This window comes from Simochromis diagramma, unplaced genomic scaffold, assembly GCF_900408965.1.
Source record: "Simochromis diagramma unplaced genomic scaffold, fSimDia1.1 OVJJ01000337.1, whole genome shotgun sequence".
NCBI classification, from domain to species: Eukaryota; Metazoa; Chordata; class Actinopteri; order Cichliformes; family Cichlidae; genus Simochromis; species Simochromis diagramma.
The window spans coordinates 1,580,226-1,600,067 of record NW_024386982.1 but is presented as its reverse complement, the minus strand read 5'-3'; the positions used below and the strand labels follow the sequence as shown (position 1 = coordinate 1,600,067).

The 19,842-nt window shown below is 40.6% G+C and overlaps 1 protein-coding gene across 2 annotated transcripts in view; it reads left to right on the top strand.

The window, feature by feature from the left end:
* The window catches only part of brinp2 (bone morphogenetic protein/retinoic acid inducible neural-specific 2), a 270,389-nt gene that overhangs the window by 93,765 nt on the left and 156,782 nt on the right, over positions 1-19,842 (top strand). The window contains exons 2-3 of one of the 2 annotated variants that reach the window (XM_040039544.1): positions 5,083-5,195; positions 10,534-10,986. In XM_040039544.1, the coding sequence (XP_039895478.1) occupies positions 10,601-10,986 (386 nt within the window). In that variant the 5' untranslated portion in view covers positions 5,083-5,195; positions 10,534-10,600. The remainder of the gene's footprint in view (positions 1-5,082; positions 5,196-10,533; positions 10,987-19,842) is intronic. The other variant, XM_040039543.1, reaches the window with a different exon arrangement.

Below are 19,842 nucleotides of genomic sequence, written 5' to 3'. Positions count from 1 at the left end.
TGGGACGGATTTGAGAATGCCTCCTACAGCTACTTGTAGGCGTTAGCCCGTGCATGATGAATAGCATTTGTCTTTCTTAAAATCATGTAGTTTTTCTCTTTTTTGTGGGGGGGTGGATTGTTAGGAAGCTCCTTTAAAAACTACAGCGTGCACACACACACACACACACACACACACACACACACACACACACACACAAACAGACAAACCTACTGAATGAAAAATAGAGGTCAATTGAAGACACATATTTGATGTGGATAGATTGCAGAGGTCTGTAAAATAGATGCTGAGGATATGGAGCCCAGTGAGTGCCTGGCTTTGGTGAGTGGGAAGACTGATGGATTTTCATGTTCCATGATTTCAGAATATTTATGTCCTAAATATCTTCTCATGTTGACAAATAATATTTTGCTTATTTTTTTAATTATGAAATGTTTTTGAGCAACAGTATTAGAGCATAAATCTCATTTTATTAAAGCTGGCTTTTTCCTTATACCTTCCCATACTTTCCATACAGCCAGTCAGATGGAAGTTTGCTTAAAGGGGGAATAACTTTTCAGCATATTATGCCTTACATAGAAAATCATGTAAACAGCTCCCGTATTGTAAGTAACTCTACACGTTAATAAGATTTGGGTAGGCATCACACCATATTAATTTCATTGAACGCTGCCAGGTTATGCTGCTGAGGTTCAGCTTGACTTTCAATTGCTCATAAAATAATTAAATAAAGAAGCAACCCTACCCTAGCCATACTGCCATAATATCTTTCCACTGCTGCAGGACAGGCTTACTGTGTAGGTGAGAAACAGGTAGGTGCAGTCTGAAGTAGGCCGACGTTGGTGAGTGAGATCTCAGCACAGGTAACATGGAGGCGATAGAGCTATAGGCACACTTTATACTGACAGACAGTCTGGTGAATGTACACGCAGGACTCCAGCCGGTGTTTACTATTCAGCTCCCACATCAAAGTGTAGAAGTATGCTGCTCTCTGTCTCTGGCTTTCTCTTCCTCTCTTTTATGTCTCTTCCATCGTATTCATCTGTCTGTCCTTCTGCGTCTCTCTCTCTCTTAACCTCCCTGTTTATATCTCTCTGACTGTCATCCTGTTCTGTTAGGATCAGTTCTCCGCCGCTAGCTTTCTTGCCGCCACAACCCCCCAAATCCCCAACTCCCTCCCCCTCCTCCAAGTCTCAGAGCCCGAATAACAAGGCAGGGTAGGAGCAGGTGTGCAGCTGGTCAGCTATTGCTGCTGACTCGCATAAATGCTGAAAGGTGAGTAGTGAGCTGCTGGGGTTGAGGAATACAGCTGGCCTCTAATGCTGATGGACCTCCACCTGCTTTAATGTTTGCCAAGAGCCTGGCCAGGTGCTTGGCAGCATATCCACACACAAGCACACAAACACAGACTGAAACCAACTCAGATTCTACACACACACACACACACACACACACACACACACACACACACACACACACACACACACACACACACACACACACAGCTACAAACGGACCATGAAACACATATGTGTGTCAGATCCAATAAGGAATCCCAGCTGTGGTAATTGCAGTGCACAGATAGCGAGCTGATGAATTCTGCTGCACATTAAGGTTCAGTGCTGCAGAGAAAAATGATAGTTGTATTTTGTCTGACTCAGAAATAAAAAGGAAAAATGCTGGGACACTGGCTCCCTCCCATAATTCTCTGCCCTCCCATCTGGAGCACAAATTACTTAGATGAGTCAGGAGGTCAAACCGTTTTCACCTCAGCCTTTACCTCGGTCACTCTGCAGCTAGGTGGCAAGTTTAAGGAGAACGTTCTGCTGCTTTCTCTCAAAGAGCGCCTTTTTTCTCAGATAAATGTTCCCCTGTGAGAACGCCTGTCCCTTTTACAGTCTCTCTTGTCTTTCCCAGGTTTCCCCATGTTTCTCATTTCCCCCCCTTTTTTCTCCAGTTTAGTGCAAACACAGTAGAGCAGCACACTCTTTGCCCGCTAAGCCCAGTAGATGGGATGAAAAAAAAAAAAAAATCCAATAAACATAAGCCTCCTTCCCCCTTGACTCTGCTGTCATCTCTGAGATGTTATTTAAGCGCGACGTGGTCGATTTTTCCATTCCACCTGGATGCCCTCACACCCCTCCTTATCCTCCGCGGCTCCCTCCTTTCCTTCCAATATGGATTCGAAATGTCCATGCCTTCTTCACTTACCTTCCGCTCCTCTAGGTTGGGTTACAGAGAAGGGTAAATACGCAAAGGGTATGTGAATAATGCAAGGCGTACATTAAATGTCAGGGCTGAAAATTCACAATTTCCCTCTATTGTCTCGCTGGCATTTGCGGCATGTTTTATGCATTTTATAATTAGTAAGTGAGTCTCAGAGGAGAAGGAGGCCTGGCAGTAACGACGAACACTTATTTCTGCGAGAGGTGGTGTTTTAAGAAGTTACAGAACTTCATTTGAAAGGCAAATCTCACAGCTCCTTGGAGTGGAAGACTATTGCATTTCTTTTTCTCTGAATCAATATCACTGCCAGCATGTATGTATGAGCTGTCTTTATATTCATAAAAATTCACCAAAGGACGATCTTACCAACCAAGTGTCTAAAAGTCCATTTTCCATTTTTAGTTAATTAAGTTGTCATGTGTTGTGATTAAATTTTAGGGCTCTATATTTACATGACAGAATGTCTCCTCAGTATACAAACAAAACTTTTTCTCCTGTTTTCCCACAAACACAGTACCAGTCAAACATTTGATCAGCTGATCGTGGTGCAGAGAAAACTCTTACTCTATTCATGTTTTCATATGCAAAATGTAATTAATAATTATACTAATATTACTGTAAACCGTAAGATTATTTAGATCTTAACAGACTTTCAGGATATTAGACATACTTGTAATAAAACTGTACCTTACTGGGTACTTAAGAATTCCCAATATGAAACTCATTTGGTCCTGCACATCATTTGCGCTGACGTTTCTATTACAGTTGTTTACATATTCAGACTTAAGTGTTGTAAAATGTCGTTGTACAGCCAAGTCGCAACGTGTCCGATGGTATTCTTTTTACTATTGTATAGCTTTTTGGTTTTCTGAACAATATTTGTTCTTCTAGTGCAATGTTGTCTCACAGTGACTAAGCTGTGCAGACTGAAGGAAACAGTAAATAGTGCCCTTTTGGCCTTTTGATGCCAAGAACTTCTGAAACAAAACCTATCCTCTAAAGTCAAAGTCCCTAAACATTATCCCTGTCATCTGCCTTGTGATTTGTGGGTAGTAGGTATTTGTTAAAATAACCAGTGTAGTGAATATTCCTGTCAAACATTCTACAGAGAGTGTGTAGCTTGTAAGTATTACCCCAGTTTCATATACAGTGTGGCTGTTACATTGAACTAAGTGATATTTGCTTCTGCATTTCCCCATTTTCATAGTAAAAACAACAATACCAACTATTGAATAGTACATTGCACTTGTACACTGTGCATTGCACAGACACATTCACAGACATGTTCAATGGTGGATCTGATTTTCTTGTACCAGTAAACAACTGCACAAGCTGAGAAGATTCTCCATTCTGCAGCTTGACTATGAAAATATCGCCATGGTTTTGCTAACCCAAGTTTTTTTTTTTTAACTTTCCAGTACTGCTGATTTAACAGGCAACAAGTACCAATCAGTAACTGGAGAAGTAACTATAGCCTTCCTTCTTTCACATTACTCCAATATATTCAGCTGAGGTAAGATTTTATTCAGATATGCAGTTTAGAAAACCACAAAACACTCGTTATACACAGTAAACACAGTAATCACAGTAAAAGAGCTGCTGTATATTTTTACAGTGGTAGCTGGATGACAGTAAGCTACTGTAAAAAAAGTTTACGTTAATGTTGCAGTATTGTAATTTGCAGCATTATCTTCTTGTTAACAGTATTATTGCTATATTGTCATTTGTAGCATTATTACTGTGTTCTCATATACAGTATTGTTACTTTATTTTTTGTAAGGTATGGTTCATTTTTAAATAGTACGATACTTTAATACTATGTTTATTTTTCAAAGCTTTTTTTAAAAGCCCTGATAGCTTATTAATGGTTTTTTAAACAAAAACAAAAATGGGATATTACAATAGTAGACGGCCCTGAGAGGTCGAATGCGGTGCAACCAAAGAAAACACCACATAATAGCAAAACACACTGCAAAAGCATACAAAACACAATGTAAGGAGAAAGAAGAAGAAAGAAGAGAAAGAAATAAAACCTCACAAATTAATAAAAGGACACAACAGCTGTGGATTGTACTGAGACAAGCTGAAAAGGACACTTACTGTGTTCTTCTCCCCCACAACACCGATGAATCCTCTTCTTTTTTTCAGTGTGTGTCAGTGCAGCATGTTTTTTGTTTTGTGTGCTTTTGAAGCGCTTTTTCTGTTTGCTAGTGTTCTCAGGTTGCTCTGCATGGGCCACAGTATAGAAGCAAAACTACAGTTCTAAAAAGGACACTTTATAATCCACAGAAAAGTTGGCACAGAGATGGAATTACACACAAAAACGGGTTTGTTCAGGTGTCCGTGCAGTCGTGGCATTGTGACTGTGCTACCTTCAACAACAGTAAGTTTTATTAGGAGTGGAAAGATATTTAATCTTAGGCAGATCAAGCTCGCCTCAGTGCAGGCCCTCACATTCAATTAGCAACTCTTATATAGGGAGCTTCTCTAACCTAGCCACAGCTGCTACACAATCCAACTCTAAACCAGCTGCTTCCTTTATGCTATATCTGACTTAATCAGTGTCATATTTGTTTGCACTGATGGTCTGTTGATCTGTTCTTGCTGCTGCTGTGCAAAATCTCTGTGGTCCATCAACAGAACCCAATGTACAGTAGTTTGTAACAAAAATCTGAATTTCACTGCAGTGGTTGTGACTGAACTGTAAGTATTTTCCCCACCGCTCTTTATGCTTAGCTGTAAAATCTGTACTATTGGACTGTTCTTTAGTCGGCAGTGGAATTAGTTACGTTTGTAACTCTAACTATATAGAAGAATTTTCCTTTTCTTTTCTTTCTTTCTTTTTTTTTCAAACAGGCACTCAGGCTCAGAATGCTTGACTGACTCGTTTCAAAACAGACAACTGGACCTCTCTCAGGACATAAGAAAACAAGAAATCTGGCACACCGGCTTTACCTCTGGGCCAAACGGTACAAGAAACAGCATAAGCAGACTATCCTATTCATCAAGTTTTCATCCTGCTTTTAGTTGCATAAATACATTCGTTTGACAGATGACTTTGCTAATTGCCTTTTCAAACTGCAGTAATCTCCTGGTGCAGTGGGTGAAAATTAAAAATGCAGTACCCTGAGTATTGTTTTTTCATGTCTAAGCCTGCATTTATCTACGTGAAATTAATTCTCTAATTTGTTTGTGAGATAAACAGGGAATACTTGAGATCCCAATCCACTTAAAGCACCTCCTCCACTGCTTTACATATCCGTTCTGAAATGCTGATTTGTCCCTAAAGACTCCACCCGGCGGTCCTGCTAGTCATTACCGCCGAAATGAAGAGCAAACCTCGACTCTTTTGAAGGGCACTGTGAAGTCTTTTCAAAGTGTCACCTTAAAGACAGTGTCAAAGCACTCTGCCTTCTCCTGGGCTGAATAAATGAAAGCCACATTAGAAGGAGCTGTTTGGTGTTAGATGCTGGGAAATCACACTTGAACTGCAGTGTGGCCTACACTGCTAATGCCTACGATTCTGTATGGAGGCAGGTGATGACATGCTTGTCCAAACACACAAATCATGAAGAAACTGAAAGCAGTCAGGCATGCCACTGTCGTGGGACTATCCCCATCAGACGCATAACTAGCTTTCAGTCCTTCAAAAAGTTACTATAAAATACGGTCACAGAGTCACAAAGCAGAGATCCATTTCATTTTAGAAGCCCATGTTTCCATTTTCAAGGCTATTTCAAAATAGCTTTTATTTGTACATTAGCTGTGTTATGAAACCAATCTGTGGTTTTAAATTTCAAATATCAAGTGCTTGGATGACAGCAATGATGCTTTTTTCAAAATGTTTCATTCAGAAATTATTCAAAGCTTGTGAGCGGTGTCTTTTGGCTTGTAATAAATACTTCCATTTTACTGAACTGTCTACAGAAAGGAAGATTTCAGCTAAAATCACATTAGCACCATTACAAAAGCTGCTTTTGCAGAGCGCCTAGCTCTCCTGGGTCAGATTCATTGTGTGGCTCTGTATAATTCATAAAGTATATAAATGAATGGCTAAATGCACAGGCAATAGCACACAAGTGAGAGGCTTTACCCTTCACTAGCTTTTAGACCAATGTTCAACAAGTCAAAAGAAAAAAAAAATCAATCCCTTGAAGAAACTGTACAAATACAAAACTGTATTATTTCTTCCTTGCTGCTTACATCTTGTGATCAGTGCAACGGTTTGTTTTACTATGGGATTAAACACATCTTTACCTGATTTCGACTTGTAGCTGATATAATTCACATTTAATATCTTACATACAGCATCCATGATATTGCACTTGTATAATATGCTAAGGATCCTAAATTTCATATCAAGCTCGGGAAACATGTTTTTTCTGCTGAATCCAAATGCTCTTAACGACCAGGCTTTCTCCACACCTTTTCTTTCCACCTCACTGCGTAAATGTCACACTCCTTTTTGCATTAACACTGAATCATGGCAGTAAATCGAAATAATATGCAGTACAATAAGGACTTCCTGGGGATAATCCTTATTCCTGTGGATGCAGAGTTTTTGTGCCCTTGGTGTCATACCAGTAATTTAGTTTTGTACCAAAGGCATGCTCAACCCTTTCCAGATCAGAAGGTTTTAAAAAGGATTTTAGTGTCAAGATTGTTCTGAGCTCAAAGAAGCTGCTCTTGACAACAATTGTTTTTAAAGTGGTAACATTTCAAATTGTTGATGCGTCTTCTTTTGCTTATCTGGGGCTGGTCACGGGGGGGCAGCCTAAGCAGTGAAGCCCAGACCTCCATCTGCCTAGCCACCGGGGTAACACCGGGGCCAGCTGAGAGCGTGTCCTGGGTCTTCCCTGGGCCTCCTCCTGGTGGCACATGCCCAGAACACCTCAACCAGGAGGCATTCTTGTCAGATGCCTGCACCACCTCAAGTTTGTGTCAAAGATTATTCCAAGGTTCTTAACCTGTGTTTTCATAAAAAGAGTTTAAAAGCACAGGGTATTGTTTAATCTCTCAACTAACAGTGGGAAGTCAAAAAAATGAAAATGCACTTATTGACCCTTCATATGGAAAAGTGATTTCCAGGTAAATACAGTTTTAAATCATCTGCATAGAAATGAAAAGATATGGTATAATAATTTGACTTAAACTAAGCATGCACAAAGAAAAGGAGCAGGCTAATTTCTAATGACACTTGGAACTTTCCTCCAGCTGTGTTCACCTCTCCTCTCTTTCCTGACAGCCCTAACAGATTCATTAAGCCAGGGATAAGTTTTAAATCTCACTCTGAGTGGTGGAGCCTAATCGAAAGCACAAGTACAGAACGCATGAAAAGAAACACTGAGTTCTTGAACACCCAGATTGTGAGCAGCAGAGGAAAGAGCTGTAGTGTTGTAGTGTATCTGTGGAAGAGCTGAACCTCCTACAGTTGTAGGGACCAAAGGTTGAAAACATACAAGTGAGTTAAAACATTATCCACAATTACAGGATGATCTATGTTATAAAACCACATGACAAAACAAGATCAAGGTTAACAGACTTGAATGAGATTAAAAGATTCCCACAGTTGGTTTAGGTGAGTGTTAGTGCTGCAAACACGTGTCCCCCAAAGTGAATCTGCAGTCATACATTCCCACATAGCAGACAGGTCTGGGCCGGATCTGGTGTCAACCCGGCACTGCTGGCTTACTTCTGGCATGGTAAGAGGTGTGTCATCCAGATATGGGCCTGGCATAGATGGCACTGTTTATGTGACGGCATGCCATATCTGGCCCGATTGTGGATTGGTTTATGTGGCCTAGGCTCATAGAAAACAGGTCTACCCTGGATCTGGCATCAAGCTGGCACTTCTGACTGACTGGTGTCATGGAAGGGTGTATGTCAACCAGATGTGGGCCAGGTCTGGCAATGATGGCACTATTTATGTTCCTATTTTTGTATTTTAGTTCGAAGACCCAAATGTCATGTTGCAATACTATACGGCTGTGGTAGCCAATGTTTCAAATGCAGGTTTGACAGGTTTGTGAGTATACACTTTATCCAAAACCTAGTGAGGATTTACTCATGTTTACCACTGGGTGGCTGTAGCTGAGGCGGTAGAGCAGATCACCTACTGATCCGAAAAGTAGAAGTTCGATCCCTGGCTTCCCCAGTCTGCATGTCAAGAGTATAAATGTAGTTAGGAAGCACTCAGTTTAGAGAAGGTGTGTGAATGTGGTATATTGTATAGAGCACTTTGATTAAAATGGGAGAGTAGATAAAGGGGTGTTTAAGAATCAGTCCATTCATTGTCTGAACAGAGCTTTGTCTTGTTCCTTATGCGCTATTATGTTCTTGCACATGTTGTTATTACATGGCTTGATTCAGGTACACATTAGGCTGACATCTGAGGCCAGAGCTGAAACTGTTCTGGGCCAGCAGTGTGTCTGCAACTGGCCTTGTGCTGGCAAATGTGTGGGCCACCACTAGGAAACCAGATCTGGTCCACCAAAGGGCCGTTATTGTTTGCGGGTCACGTGTAAGCACATTGCGTGGGCCAGATCTGGGCCGTACCAGTTTTGCTATGTGGGTTACTATTACTGAGGACAGAAGGTCTGAAAATTAATGTCATGAAGTTTGACCATGTGCACTAATGACTGTTAATGAATGTTAATGATGAAAAGTTTAAACATTGATTTCAAGGAGATGAATGGCTGTCCCTCCCTGAGCCCGGTTCTGCTGGAGGTTTCTTCCTGTTATAAGGGAGTTTATCCTTCTCATTGTTGCCAAAGTGCTTCCTAATTGTTGGAGTTTTTTCTTTGTTTTCTCTGTCTTTCTTGTTCTTTAACTTACAATATAAAGCACCTTGAGGCAACTGCTTTGGTGATTTGGTGTTATACAAATAAAATTGAATTGAATTGAAATGAATCCAGACCTGAAGTTTTATTCTCAGACAGAAATTCCACATGCCCTTTTCCACATCTATTTACCAGAAAAGGAAACCGTATGTTTCTGTACCTTTAAGAAGTCGCTAGACTGTTCCTGAGGCCCATTATGGTGTCAAACAAAACAGCACTTGTTACTGTGTGCCAATTGTTCCATTAGGCACTTTTTTCAGCACCCACCAAAGATAGTACAATCCCAAGAAATACCAAGGATTAAACCAAAAACCAAAAACAAACAAATAAAAATGGAAATATTTTGATATGGAAAAAAACAAACAAACTGTGCATGACTGTTAACAACCAAATTCTTACACCATGCAAGTGTAACGCTTACTGAAATAGTAAAGCTATTATAAAAATAAGTTGATAATTTCCACATAAAAGAAAATTTGTTTAGGTTTAGTGATGTAAATATCAAAACTAATTGTGAGATTAATGTGTAGGCATTTAAGCACACTCAAACACTTGTGCATCTTTTGTGGGTTGGATAGCTCTCATAGGTATTGCCGAGGCCTAAAAGAGGGATTGAAATCAGGGATGCATTCTAGCCAGATGTTGAAAAGGTGCAATTTCTCTGTATTAACTCATTTAAACTCAATTGAAGTAGTATGTCAGAAAGTCCTCTGTTGTCTGTGACCTTTGAAAAATTTGCAACAGGAACTTCTCACACCCATAGTAATGGTGGCAGGCATAACATGCACGTGTTTAAGCATGAGCCCTGATCTGTGTGGATGACAGGAAGACAATAAGGCTTTGCAGTTGCTATGGACATTATTAGTCACACATGCTGCTTTTAAAACTGAACTCCAAGAATGAAAGGTTTTTGGCAATTACTCACCAACCTCTGATCTATTATCACCACCATGTGGACTAAAGGAGTGATGCTGATTTGCTCTAAGGCCGTGAAAACAGATGTTATGCCTTTGTGGTCAACGCGGCTATAAGAGACAGATATAAGATATGTTTATGTGGCCAAGTATATACAGAAGCAAAGGAAACACAATCTGAATTTTGTCCCCATTTAAGAAGAATGACAGTTTCAATTAGCAGTGCAGTAAATGCAGTTTCGTGATAACTGAACTTCCCTGTATGAGCAACAGCAAAGTAGTATTTGATCATGGTTATTCATAATAATTATGTGTGTCTTTAGACATGCAGAGAATATCTTTCATGTCAACATTCAAAGTAGACATGAAAATGCTCTCACTGATTTGATTGATATTAACTTTGTAAACACCACTTAGAGGGGCATTATGCTGCCTTCATAATCACAATATATGGACAACAATGTCTGTCAAGGACAACAAGCTATGAATTAACAGAAATTCCTTCCTACTACAAAACATGTTTCAGCATGCTATCATTTCTCCGTTTCATTCAGGCCAGCGGGAGGTGACTGTCAGAAGAAATGCCGGTCCCAGGTGCCCTAGTACATCACCACTGGGACCATGGCGACTCCTTGGCCAATGAGAAGAGAGAGGTGCTCCCATGGCTCCGCCTGCCTTGCTAGATGGTTGGCGTCATCCTTGATGCTCCTATGGTTGCCGTGGATGTTATTATGGCTGCCGTGGCCTACCCAAGCTGAACAGGTGGGCAGCGGGGGACATGGCGGAAAGGTGCCGCATGGATCCCTTTCGTCCCCCTCATCTTCGTCATCTTCCTCCTCCTCCACATCCCCTTCTGGCTCCTCACCATGGGGTTTTAGCACAAGGCAGAGCGGAGGGCAGCTGGACTGGCTGCTGTCAGAGAAGGGCCCCTTCCACAGGTGTCCTGAGTACACCGAGTTCAGAGAGAGGTTCCAGCAGGGATTTTCTACCAGATACAAGATTTACAGGTGAGAGGGATCTGCACTGGCTAGTGCATGGGGTTTTTGAGAGACCATTTGTGAGACCATTTTTCTCTGTCATATCATATAATATGTACAGACTCTCTTTGTCTTTTGTGCAGACAAATAGGTGTGACTTTGTCTTCTTCCTTCCTGGATCTTCATTTATTTTTAAAAAAATCCTTTTTTTTATCTGCAAAGATTTTTGTATCTACCAGCTGTTCTTCTTTTACAGCTCTGTTAAATTACTTCAGCTTGCTGTTCAAATGTTCAAATTTCTTTAAAATGCTGTTCTAAAATGTTGCAACATCGCATGCTCTTGGCTGATGTACTGTGCAGGCAATCACTAGCTCTGTTTCTTCCTTGAAGTGCTCTTTAAGTGGACTATTTCAAAAGTTGATTTTATGTTTTGTCATTTTATATTGACACAGAATCTTCTCTGCACCTTTTTTCTATCCTTAGCACTTATCCATATGGTTAAAAAAGTGTTTCAGGGATGCTAGTGACAGAGGTCACCAGTCCATCACAGGGCTAACACGTTCACATTTTCATTCACATCATTTTGAACCAACAATTAACCCAACACGCCTGTTTTTGAACTTGCTTTGCACATGCTCATATCTCTCTTCCTGTGAAAGAAGTGTAAAGTTATTTCACTTCTGCCGAAATTCTCAAAGAAGGAAGTGAAGAAGAAAGGTTTGTTTTTTTTTGGATGTACATTTTTTCTTCAGCTGCCTAAGGGTTAGGTGATTGTGAATTTAAAATCCATTTTACTGGTGCACATTTATGTGTTCTGATTCTCTTGAGATGACCAGTTGACCAGTATCTTTGAAGGAAAATGTTTCTGGACAATTTTACCCCAGATGATCATGGAGAGATTTTGTTTTTATGTCAACACTCAGCACAAAGTTCATACTAAACAAAAGATTAAATAGCCAAATGCTGACTGAAAAAATGAAAGGGCATTAACCAATAAAACATATAATCACAATTCATGAACCACTTCAAAATGTCAAGTAAATGGGTGAAAATCAAACTATATTACTAGACTTTCCAGCATCTCTTTATTTTTCATAAAAGAACAGGATTGTGGCCAATAGAAAGTAAACAGAAAGAAAGAAACTCATACTTTTGAACACAGCTAATTATAGCAGATTAGAGTTCTTGCCTCCAGTTTAGACATTTAATTAGCTAATTAATGTCAAGTGAATGGTTTTGACACATTTTATGTCTTTATCTTGAGGGAAAGTTATTTTAAAGTAAGCCTAGAATGTTGCTGTGATATATGCAGTCTTTGCAAATTTATCGAAACAAAACATGCTCTTAGCTGAATCTGTTAAACAGTGACTAAACATGGATCAGAGGGAATGGATAATGCATTTTATCTGCCAGAATAAAGCAAGCGTTTTTTTAAAATACCGTCAATATAATATCTGAAGATATAAACGAGTAACAGTTCATTTTGACAGGTGGACACATTAAATGAAGCTATAAAAAATTCCCCTCTCACCCCTGTGGGCGGTATACCCTTCAAGCTCAGGTCCTCTACCAGAGGCCTGGGAGCTTGAGGGTCCTGTGCACTGTCTTTGCTGTTCCTAGGACTGCTCTTCTGCATAGAGATCTCGGATGTTGTTCCTGGGATCTGATAGAGCCACTCACCTAGCTTTGGGGTCACTGCACCAAGTACTGGGACCACTGTTACCTTCACCTTCCACATCTTCTCGAGCTCTTCTCTAAGCCCTTGGTATTTTCCAGCTTCTCGCATTCCTTCTTCCTGATGTTGCTGTCATTTGTATCGCTATATCTATCACTGTGGGTGTCTTCCTCTGCTTGTCCACCACTACTATGTCCGTTTGGTTAGCCATCACCATTTTGACCATCTGTATCTGGAAGTCCCACAGGATCTTAGCTCGGACATTTTCAACCACCCTAGGGAGTGTCTCCCATTTTGACCTTGGTCAGGTTATACTCGGCACAGATGTTATTGTATTTGGTTATAGCTTTCCATGTATGCCCTGTCTGCTAGCATCTTGCACCCTGCTGTTATGTGCTGGATTTTCTCATCTTTACATCTACATCTTTACACAGCCTGCACCTGGGGTCTTGTCTGGTGTGGTAGACTCCAGCTTCTATGGATCTTGTGCTCAGAGCTTGTTCCTGTGCTGCCATGATTAGTGCCTCTGTGCTGTCTTTCAGTCCAGCTTTGTCCAGCCACTGGTAGGATTTCTGGATGTCAGCCACTTCCTCTACAGTGGCTTGCAAAAGTATTCGGCCCCCTTGAAATTTCCCACATTGGTCTTTCACGTGGAATTCCAATAAAATTGATTCATGTTTGTGGCTGTAATGTGACAAAATGTGGGAAAGTTCAAGGGGGCCGAATACTTTTGCAAGCCACTGTATCTGTACATACTGTGCAGGGGCCTGTCCTTCCTCTGTGGTGCTGACACTCACCAGTCCCCGGCCTCCTTTTTTCCACTTGGCATACAACCTTAGGGTGCTGGACTTGGGGTGAAACCCTCCTTGCATGGTCAGGAGCTTCCTCACCTTGATGTCTCTGCCTTCTATCTCTTCTTTTGGCCAGGTTGTTATCCCAGCAGGGTATGTTATTACGGGCAGGGTGGAGGTGTTGATCGCCCAGATCTTGTTCTTACCGTTCAGCTGACTCCTAAGGACTTGCCTGACCCTCTGCAGGAATTTGGTGGTTGCAGCTTTTCTAGTGGCCTCCTTGTGGTTCCCAATTGCCTGTGGGATTCCCAGGTACTTGTAGCTGTCCTCGATGTCTGCAATGTTGCCTTCTGGCAGTTCGATTCCCTCCCTCTCTTTGTTACCATCTGACTACAGTTCTCCAATCTGAATGACATTCCAATGTCCTTGCTGTATGTCCTGGTGGTGTGGATCAGTGACTTAATGTCTCATTCACTCTTGACATACAGCTTGATGTCATCATTGTAGAGGAGGTTGCTGACGATTGCTTCCATCCGTAGTCGGTATCTGTAGCCCACTGTTGTCCACCACATCCCCATTGAGTTCCTGATAAAGGCTCTTAGGGTCCTGTTGATCTAGGCATTCCAGGATCCAGATGTGGGGCATTGAGTCATAGGCCTTCTTGTGTTCAATCCAGGCAGTGCACATGTTGGTCAGCCTAGTCTCGCAGTCTCGGGTGACTGCTCTGTCCACCAGGAGCTGCTCATGGAGCTGGTGTTTCGCTCTGGTATTCTTGCCAATTCCTTTCTGTGCCCTGCTCATGTATTGAGCCATGTGCCTGTTCATCTTAGCCGCTATGATGCCTGATAGGAGCTTCCATGTGGTACTTCTGGGGATCCTTCAGGATCAGGATTGTGTCCTTCTCCCATATGCTCTTCCAACATTGCTCTGTCTTCAGCCTTGGTGGTGCTGTTCTCATATTGGCCCTCTGCTACTGATAGTTGGATGCTTCAGTGGAGTACAGCTGGTTTATTCTCCTGCCTTCAAGCTCTCGGGTGTACCTCTTCAAGCGGCTGGCCAAGGCTGTGAGTCTTTGCTTGGCAGTTTCCAAGGCCTCATCTATGGGCAGCTTGCTGTACTTCTTTGGCACCCTTCTATTTATTGCATCTTTCTGCATTTCTGATAGTTGGCTTCCCTCCGTGCTACCTTGATTTTGGCCTCTAGTCTCTTTCTCCGTGGAGGGTACTGCTCCTTGTGGCTGTTCATCTTGTAGCCAAGCGTCTTTGTCATCACTGCTGCCGTGGTGTAGATCAGCTGGTTGATTTCAGTGATGGTCGAAGTAGGGATTGTCTGTAATGCTGCATTCACATCTTCTAGTACACCTTCAGAGGTGACTTCATGTTGTCATGGTAATCGGCTACGGAGGGGCCAGGCTTCCATGATCCTGTCTAGGGATGGGTATTGATAAGATTTTCACGATTCCATTTTCGATTCTGTTTAACGATTCAATTCTTTATCGATTCTCTTATTGATTCTTATCTTTTTTTAAAAAGGAGAACACTAAGGTCGATTAGCTTAGAACTTTGTTTTATATCTTCTCTTTGAACAAGACAGACATTTAGGAGTAACATGGCCTTACAAACCCAACAGTGAGATCTTAAGAGATCCACAGCCTACAGCTCTTCAATGGGGTGTCACAGGGTCCCCAGGAAAAAAAAATGTAAATCTAAAATAATAAAATAAATATTCTTCTGTAGGAATAACAAAGTATAACATAAATTATTCTGTAGCAATTACACAAGAATATCCAGTAATGTCCCTGCCTACAATTAAACACATTCACTTACTGAAAATCGGGGGCATCTGCTGTGGCAAATGGGTGCAAGCCTTTGACCACAAACTTAGTCACTGCTCGGTGACATTCGTCTATCCTGGCCTGAAAGGAGACTGCAGCGAGAACTGCCAGCATCTGAGCCAGACTCTGTCTGTCTCATCATGGTCACCTAAATGCACAGTAATGGCAGGTTTTGTAATAAGGCAGATCGCGCTAACATAATATGCACTGTTAGTTGATTATTTACCTGCCGCATTAACGGGAGAGGACGTGCAAACGTTACCGCTGCTGCTGGGTTGAGATTCACGAGTCCGGAGCGGAATTAAAAACACGACATTCATTTAAGGTTATCGCGTGTTTTTTGAGCAAATGCTTTTGCATATTCGTAGTGTTTCCTCCCTTAAATGAAATATCTACTTTGTAGATATCAGTTGCCCTGTTGTCATCCGTTCTCGTAAAGTATAACCAAACTTTTGAGCGTTGAGCTTAGGCGCCGTGTTTCCTGTCAGGTCAATGACGCTCCGCAACGCGGCAACGTCATTCGGGGCGACTGGAATCGATAAGGGAATCGTTTGCAAAAATGCCAAACAATTCCAAGGAATTGAAATAGCCTAAATGAAAAAGTTACGATTGCAGCATGCACATGGACACCGCAATTTTACCAAGGCTTAGTGTGTCAGTTTTAAGGACTCATCGATTGTATCTGTAGGATTCAGTCCTTACCCTTCTTATATGTGTTTGTATTCAGGGTGGTTGTAGGTCAAAAGGTAGAGCAAGTAATCTACTAATAAGAAGGTTTGAGGTTTGTTCCTTGCCTGCTCCAGTCTGCATTCCCAAAGTGTAAATTGATATGGGAATGTTAGATTGAAAGTACAGACATAGAAAAAGGTGCGTTGGTAAATGAGGCATGTTGTATAAAGCACTTTGAGTGCTCAAGCAGAGTAGACAAGCACTATATAAGAACCAGTCCATTTACCAGCTGTCACCTGTGTTTTTTTAATCTGAACTATTACATAAGTATGGTACAGTAATTGTATTGCATATATACATTTTAGCTCTAGCCAAACATTACACTGCTCGGATCTCCTGCCAGCTTATTTGGTAACAATAGTAGTAAAAACAGAAGCTTAGCAACCACATATTTACTAGTCCCATTTGCATAATTTGGGCTTTAAAATTCAGCCTGGTGTGCCACGTTTTTTTTGTTTGTATTTTTTTAACTCTCATCAGTAACCACTTGGTCTGAAGAGGTGAAGCCTAGAAGCTCTTCTCTGTAACACAAAGTAGCCTCAAAGCCTTTCTCTGGCAGTGTTTCTTTACATCCCTTTATGTTGTGTTCAGTTATGTGTGCAGCTGCATGAAGGTCATAAAGCTGAGCTGCGGGCAAAAGATTACAAAACGACCTTATCAGAATTTAGGGTTTAATATTTGTCTGAAGTATAAAAATGCCCACATTGGACAGACAGCCTCAGAACTGGATTGATATGATTAGGCCCAGAAGTATTTAAACAATTACACAGTTTTTGTAACTTTGCCTCTGTACAACGCCACAGTGAATTTTAAATCAAAGCGTGACTGAAGTGTAGACTTTCAGCTTTAATTCAAGGGTTTAACAAAAGTACTGCATGAACTGTTTACAGCCATTTTTAATTGGCCCTTGGGTGACAAGCAGTTTCACGGCTAGGCGAGGCCTGTTTTCTCATTATCCTGTTTCAAATAAAGGAGATAAAAGATCAGTTCCAAACCTTGAACTTGCATTTGTTAGCTGTTTACTGGAGCTCTCAATTTCACTTTTCGTATTCTTCTTCCCCATCTTATTTGTCTCCGTCTTACTGCTCAGGGGTTGCCAAAGTGGATCATCTTTCTCCATGTCTCTCTATACCGAGGATATTCTTCTGTCACACCAGCACTTTGCGTGTCCTCTTTAGGTTCTTTGTAAACAACTAGCCAAAATGATTCGACATTGATTTGGTCCACAATGCACATACTTTGTACTGCTAACAGTCATTTCCTTAAAAAATAGACTAGAATCTATTATTATTTCACCACGCTTAATGAAAAATTACAAATATAAACCCGAGCAGTAGAGTTAATGCTAAACAACCTAGTAATTACTAACTCAGCTTTTATTAGTCACTTGTTTTGCCCCAATAATATGATGAAACACATAGTGGGGCAGCTGAAAGTTTCTGTAGTTAGTGTCCAAAACAACTTCACATGGGGCAGTAACGAATTACAGTTCAAAAAGAACTGCCAATGTCAGTCTTCTTCTTAGTTTTTATTATAAACTACTTGTGATCTTTATAGCTTAATTAAGCTCACCGATTCCAGGCATTAGGGCAGTAGGGATCAAGTGCAATGTCTTTTTTAAAGCTTGGGCTGAGTGTATGTGTTTTATAGTCAGGTCCAAAACACCTGCCAAAGAGTGATTGTATCATCACTGATTCCTATAAACATCCTTGTTACTTGTACCTGCTGTAAAGTGTATGCACATGTCATTCTGCACAATGAAGGTGAAACATTAGCAAAGGAAGACTTACTATCTTATTTGTCAGTGCTTCATTTGATAGCACTTTAGTTAAAAATGTTTTATTAGTTATTGATATCACATAATTGTACAGAAGAAGAAAATTCAGTCTTGTGTATAGGCTTCCTATTAAATTTCCTCTGACAATGAACGCGCATTTTGGGCCTGACAGTTTCCTTGCTGAGAGGAAATTGTATGCTAAGCCAGCAGGTTCTCACTATGTGCTCTATAAATGATGCAGTGCAGTCCTGTGCCAGGTCCAGAGTTCATATTGGCCCCTGTCACCATTATCATTATTCCAAATTTAATACCAAAATTGATAGATGCACACTGTGTCTGCTGAGGCTGCAATTTGAATTTCGATTTCCTCAACTTGGATTACATCTATATTTATATTCCGATTTTTTACTTTGCCTTGTCGTTTCCTTCCCCTCCGTTCCAGCTCTTTAAAAATAGATTCTCCAAGCTCGTAGCCATGAAAGCTGTCACCACCATTTGTTCTGTCGCTAATGTAGACGTGCCTGAAGATGATCCATTCCAATCACTCGTGGCGTTTTTTTGTTGTTTGTTCTTATGCTGTTATAAGAGTTGATGGTGACTGTGTTATACAGACATGCAACTGCTCTTTTCTGTCTTCTCTCTTTGTGGCAGTGTATGATGATTTGTCACCAGCTGGTCTGCAGTTCTTTACACTCAGCTCGTCTCTTTCCCTCCCTCTCCCCGGGTCACTTGGACAGCGGGAGATTTGAAATGCGTTTAAACAAAATTTCTTTTAGTTGACCAGTTCCATTTCTCTTTTTCCTCTCTCTGCTGTCTTTTCCTCCTTTCCAAATCCCTCTGCATCAACTTGAATCAAATGGAAATGACAGCATCACTTACAGATGAAGGGGAAGTGTAGTGTGAAATGACAGGTGGAAGTTTTATGACATAAGTGGGACAGGTTGTCATATGATGCCATCTTTGGGAGAATCTGCCCCTTTTTCTGAGTTGCAGAGTTTTTGGCTTGTGCTTCTTTTTTGTTTCTTTTTCTTGGCATTGATGCTATGCAAACAAACTAGCATTAATGTGGACCATTTGCATTTGTCGCACCAAGTTGTTAAGAGTTGTAATGCTTCACTCTCCAAAAGACACAATCGAGCCATTCAGTTCAGGAGGTTATGCTGCCTTTGTGGGTCTTTTGTTTGCTGCATTAGTATTAAATGATGTTATCATTTTTTTTGTTACATTGATTGGCACCTTACACCATCATATGTAAATGTGTTCATGGATTTCCTGTGTGTTCTTTTCCTGTGGATGCAGTGTGGTTAGTGAAAGCTAAAATATTTGAAACGTAAAGATTTGTGTAATTAGACTGTATCTTTGAACCTTTGCTAGACACCACCAGCACTGGTTTTCCTCAACTCTGCTGCTAAATCTACAAACGCAATTTCCTTACAAACGTGGCACCATTAACTGTAAAAGGGGAAATAAACAGGCTTTCCAATGGCATAACATTTATTAACAAGAAGCACTGTACCAAATAATAACCCACCAAACGTGAATTTCCTTACTTTCTGTGCTAAGTTTAGATAAATCATTTACTATTTGTACTATTACAAGTACAAATACAAATAAAATTTAAAATCCATGTTAACTTTTTGGATGGAAGCAAATTTAAATTCTCATCTATCAAGTGGTGTAAAAGTATTTTGTACTGCTTGAACATTTTTATTTGTAATATTAAATATAGACAAATATAACTTAAATAATCTTTGAACAAAGTGTAGCCAACTAAAATAGGTCTCTGTCTTCAGATCTAGTAGAACTCAAAAGGTTTTAATCTTTAACATTACTTTATGATGACAGATTAATAACATCTTTAAAAGAACCCCAGAAAAGTCTAGCTGACTGTTCTACTGTTCTTTAGGACCCCTTAGAGTCATCACCACTTTTCTGTCTCTTCTGCTTCCCTGGTATACACTCAAAAGTGTCTGACTTTGACCTTCAGAAACACTCTTTCTACACAGCAAAATCTCCAGTGTTAAATTAACACTTTTGACAGTGTTATATGTTTAAAAGTAACCTAGTCAGTTTTGAAGAT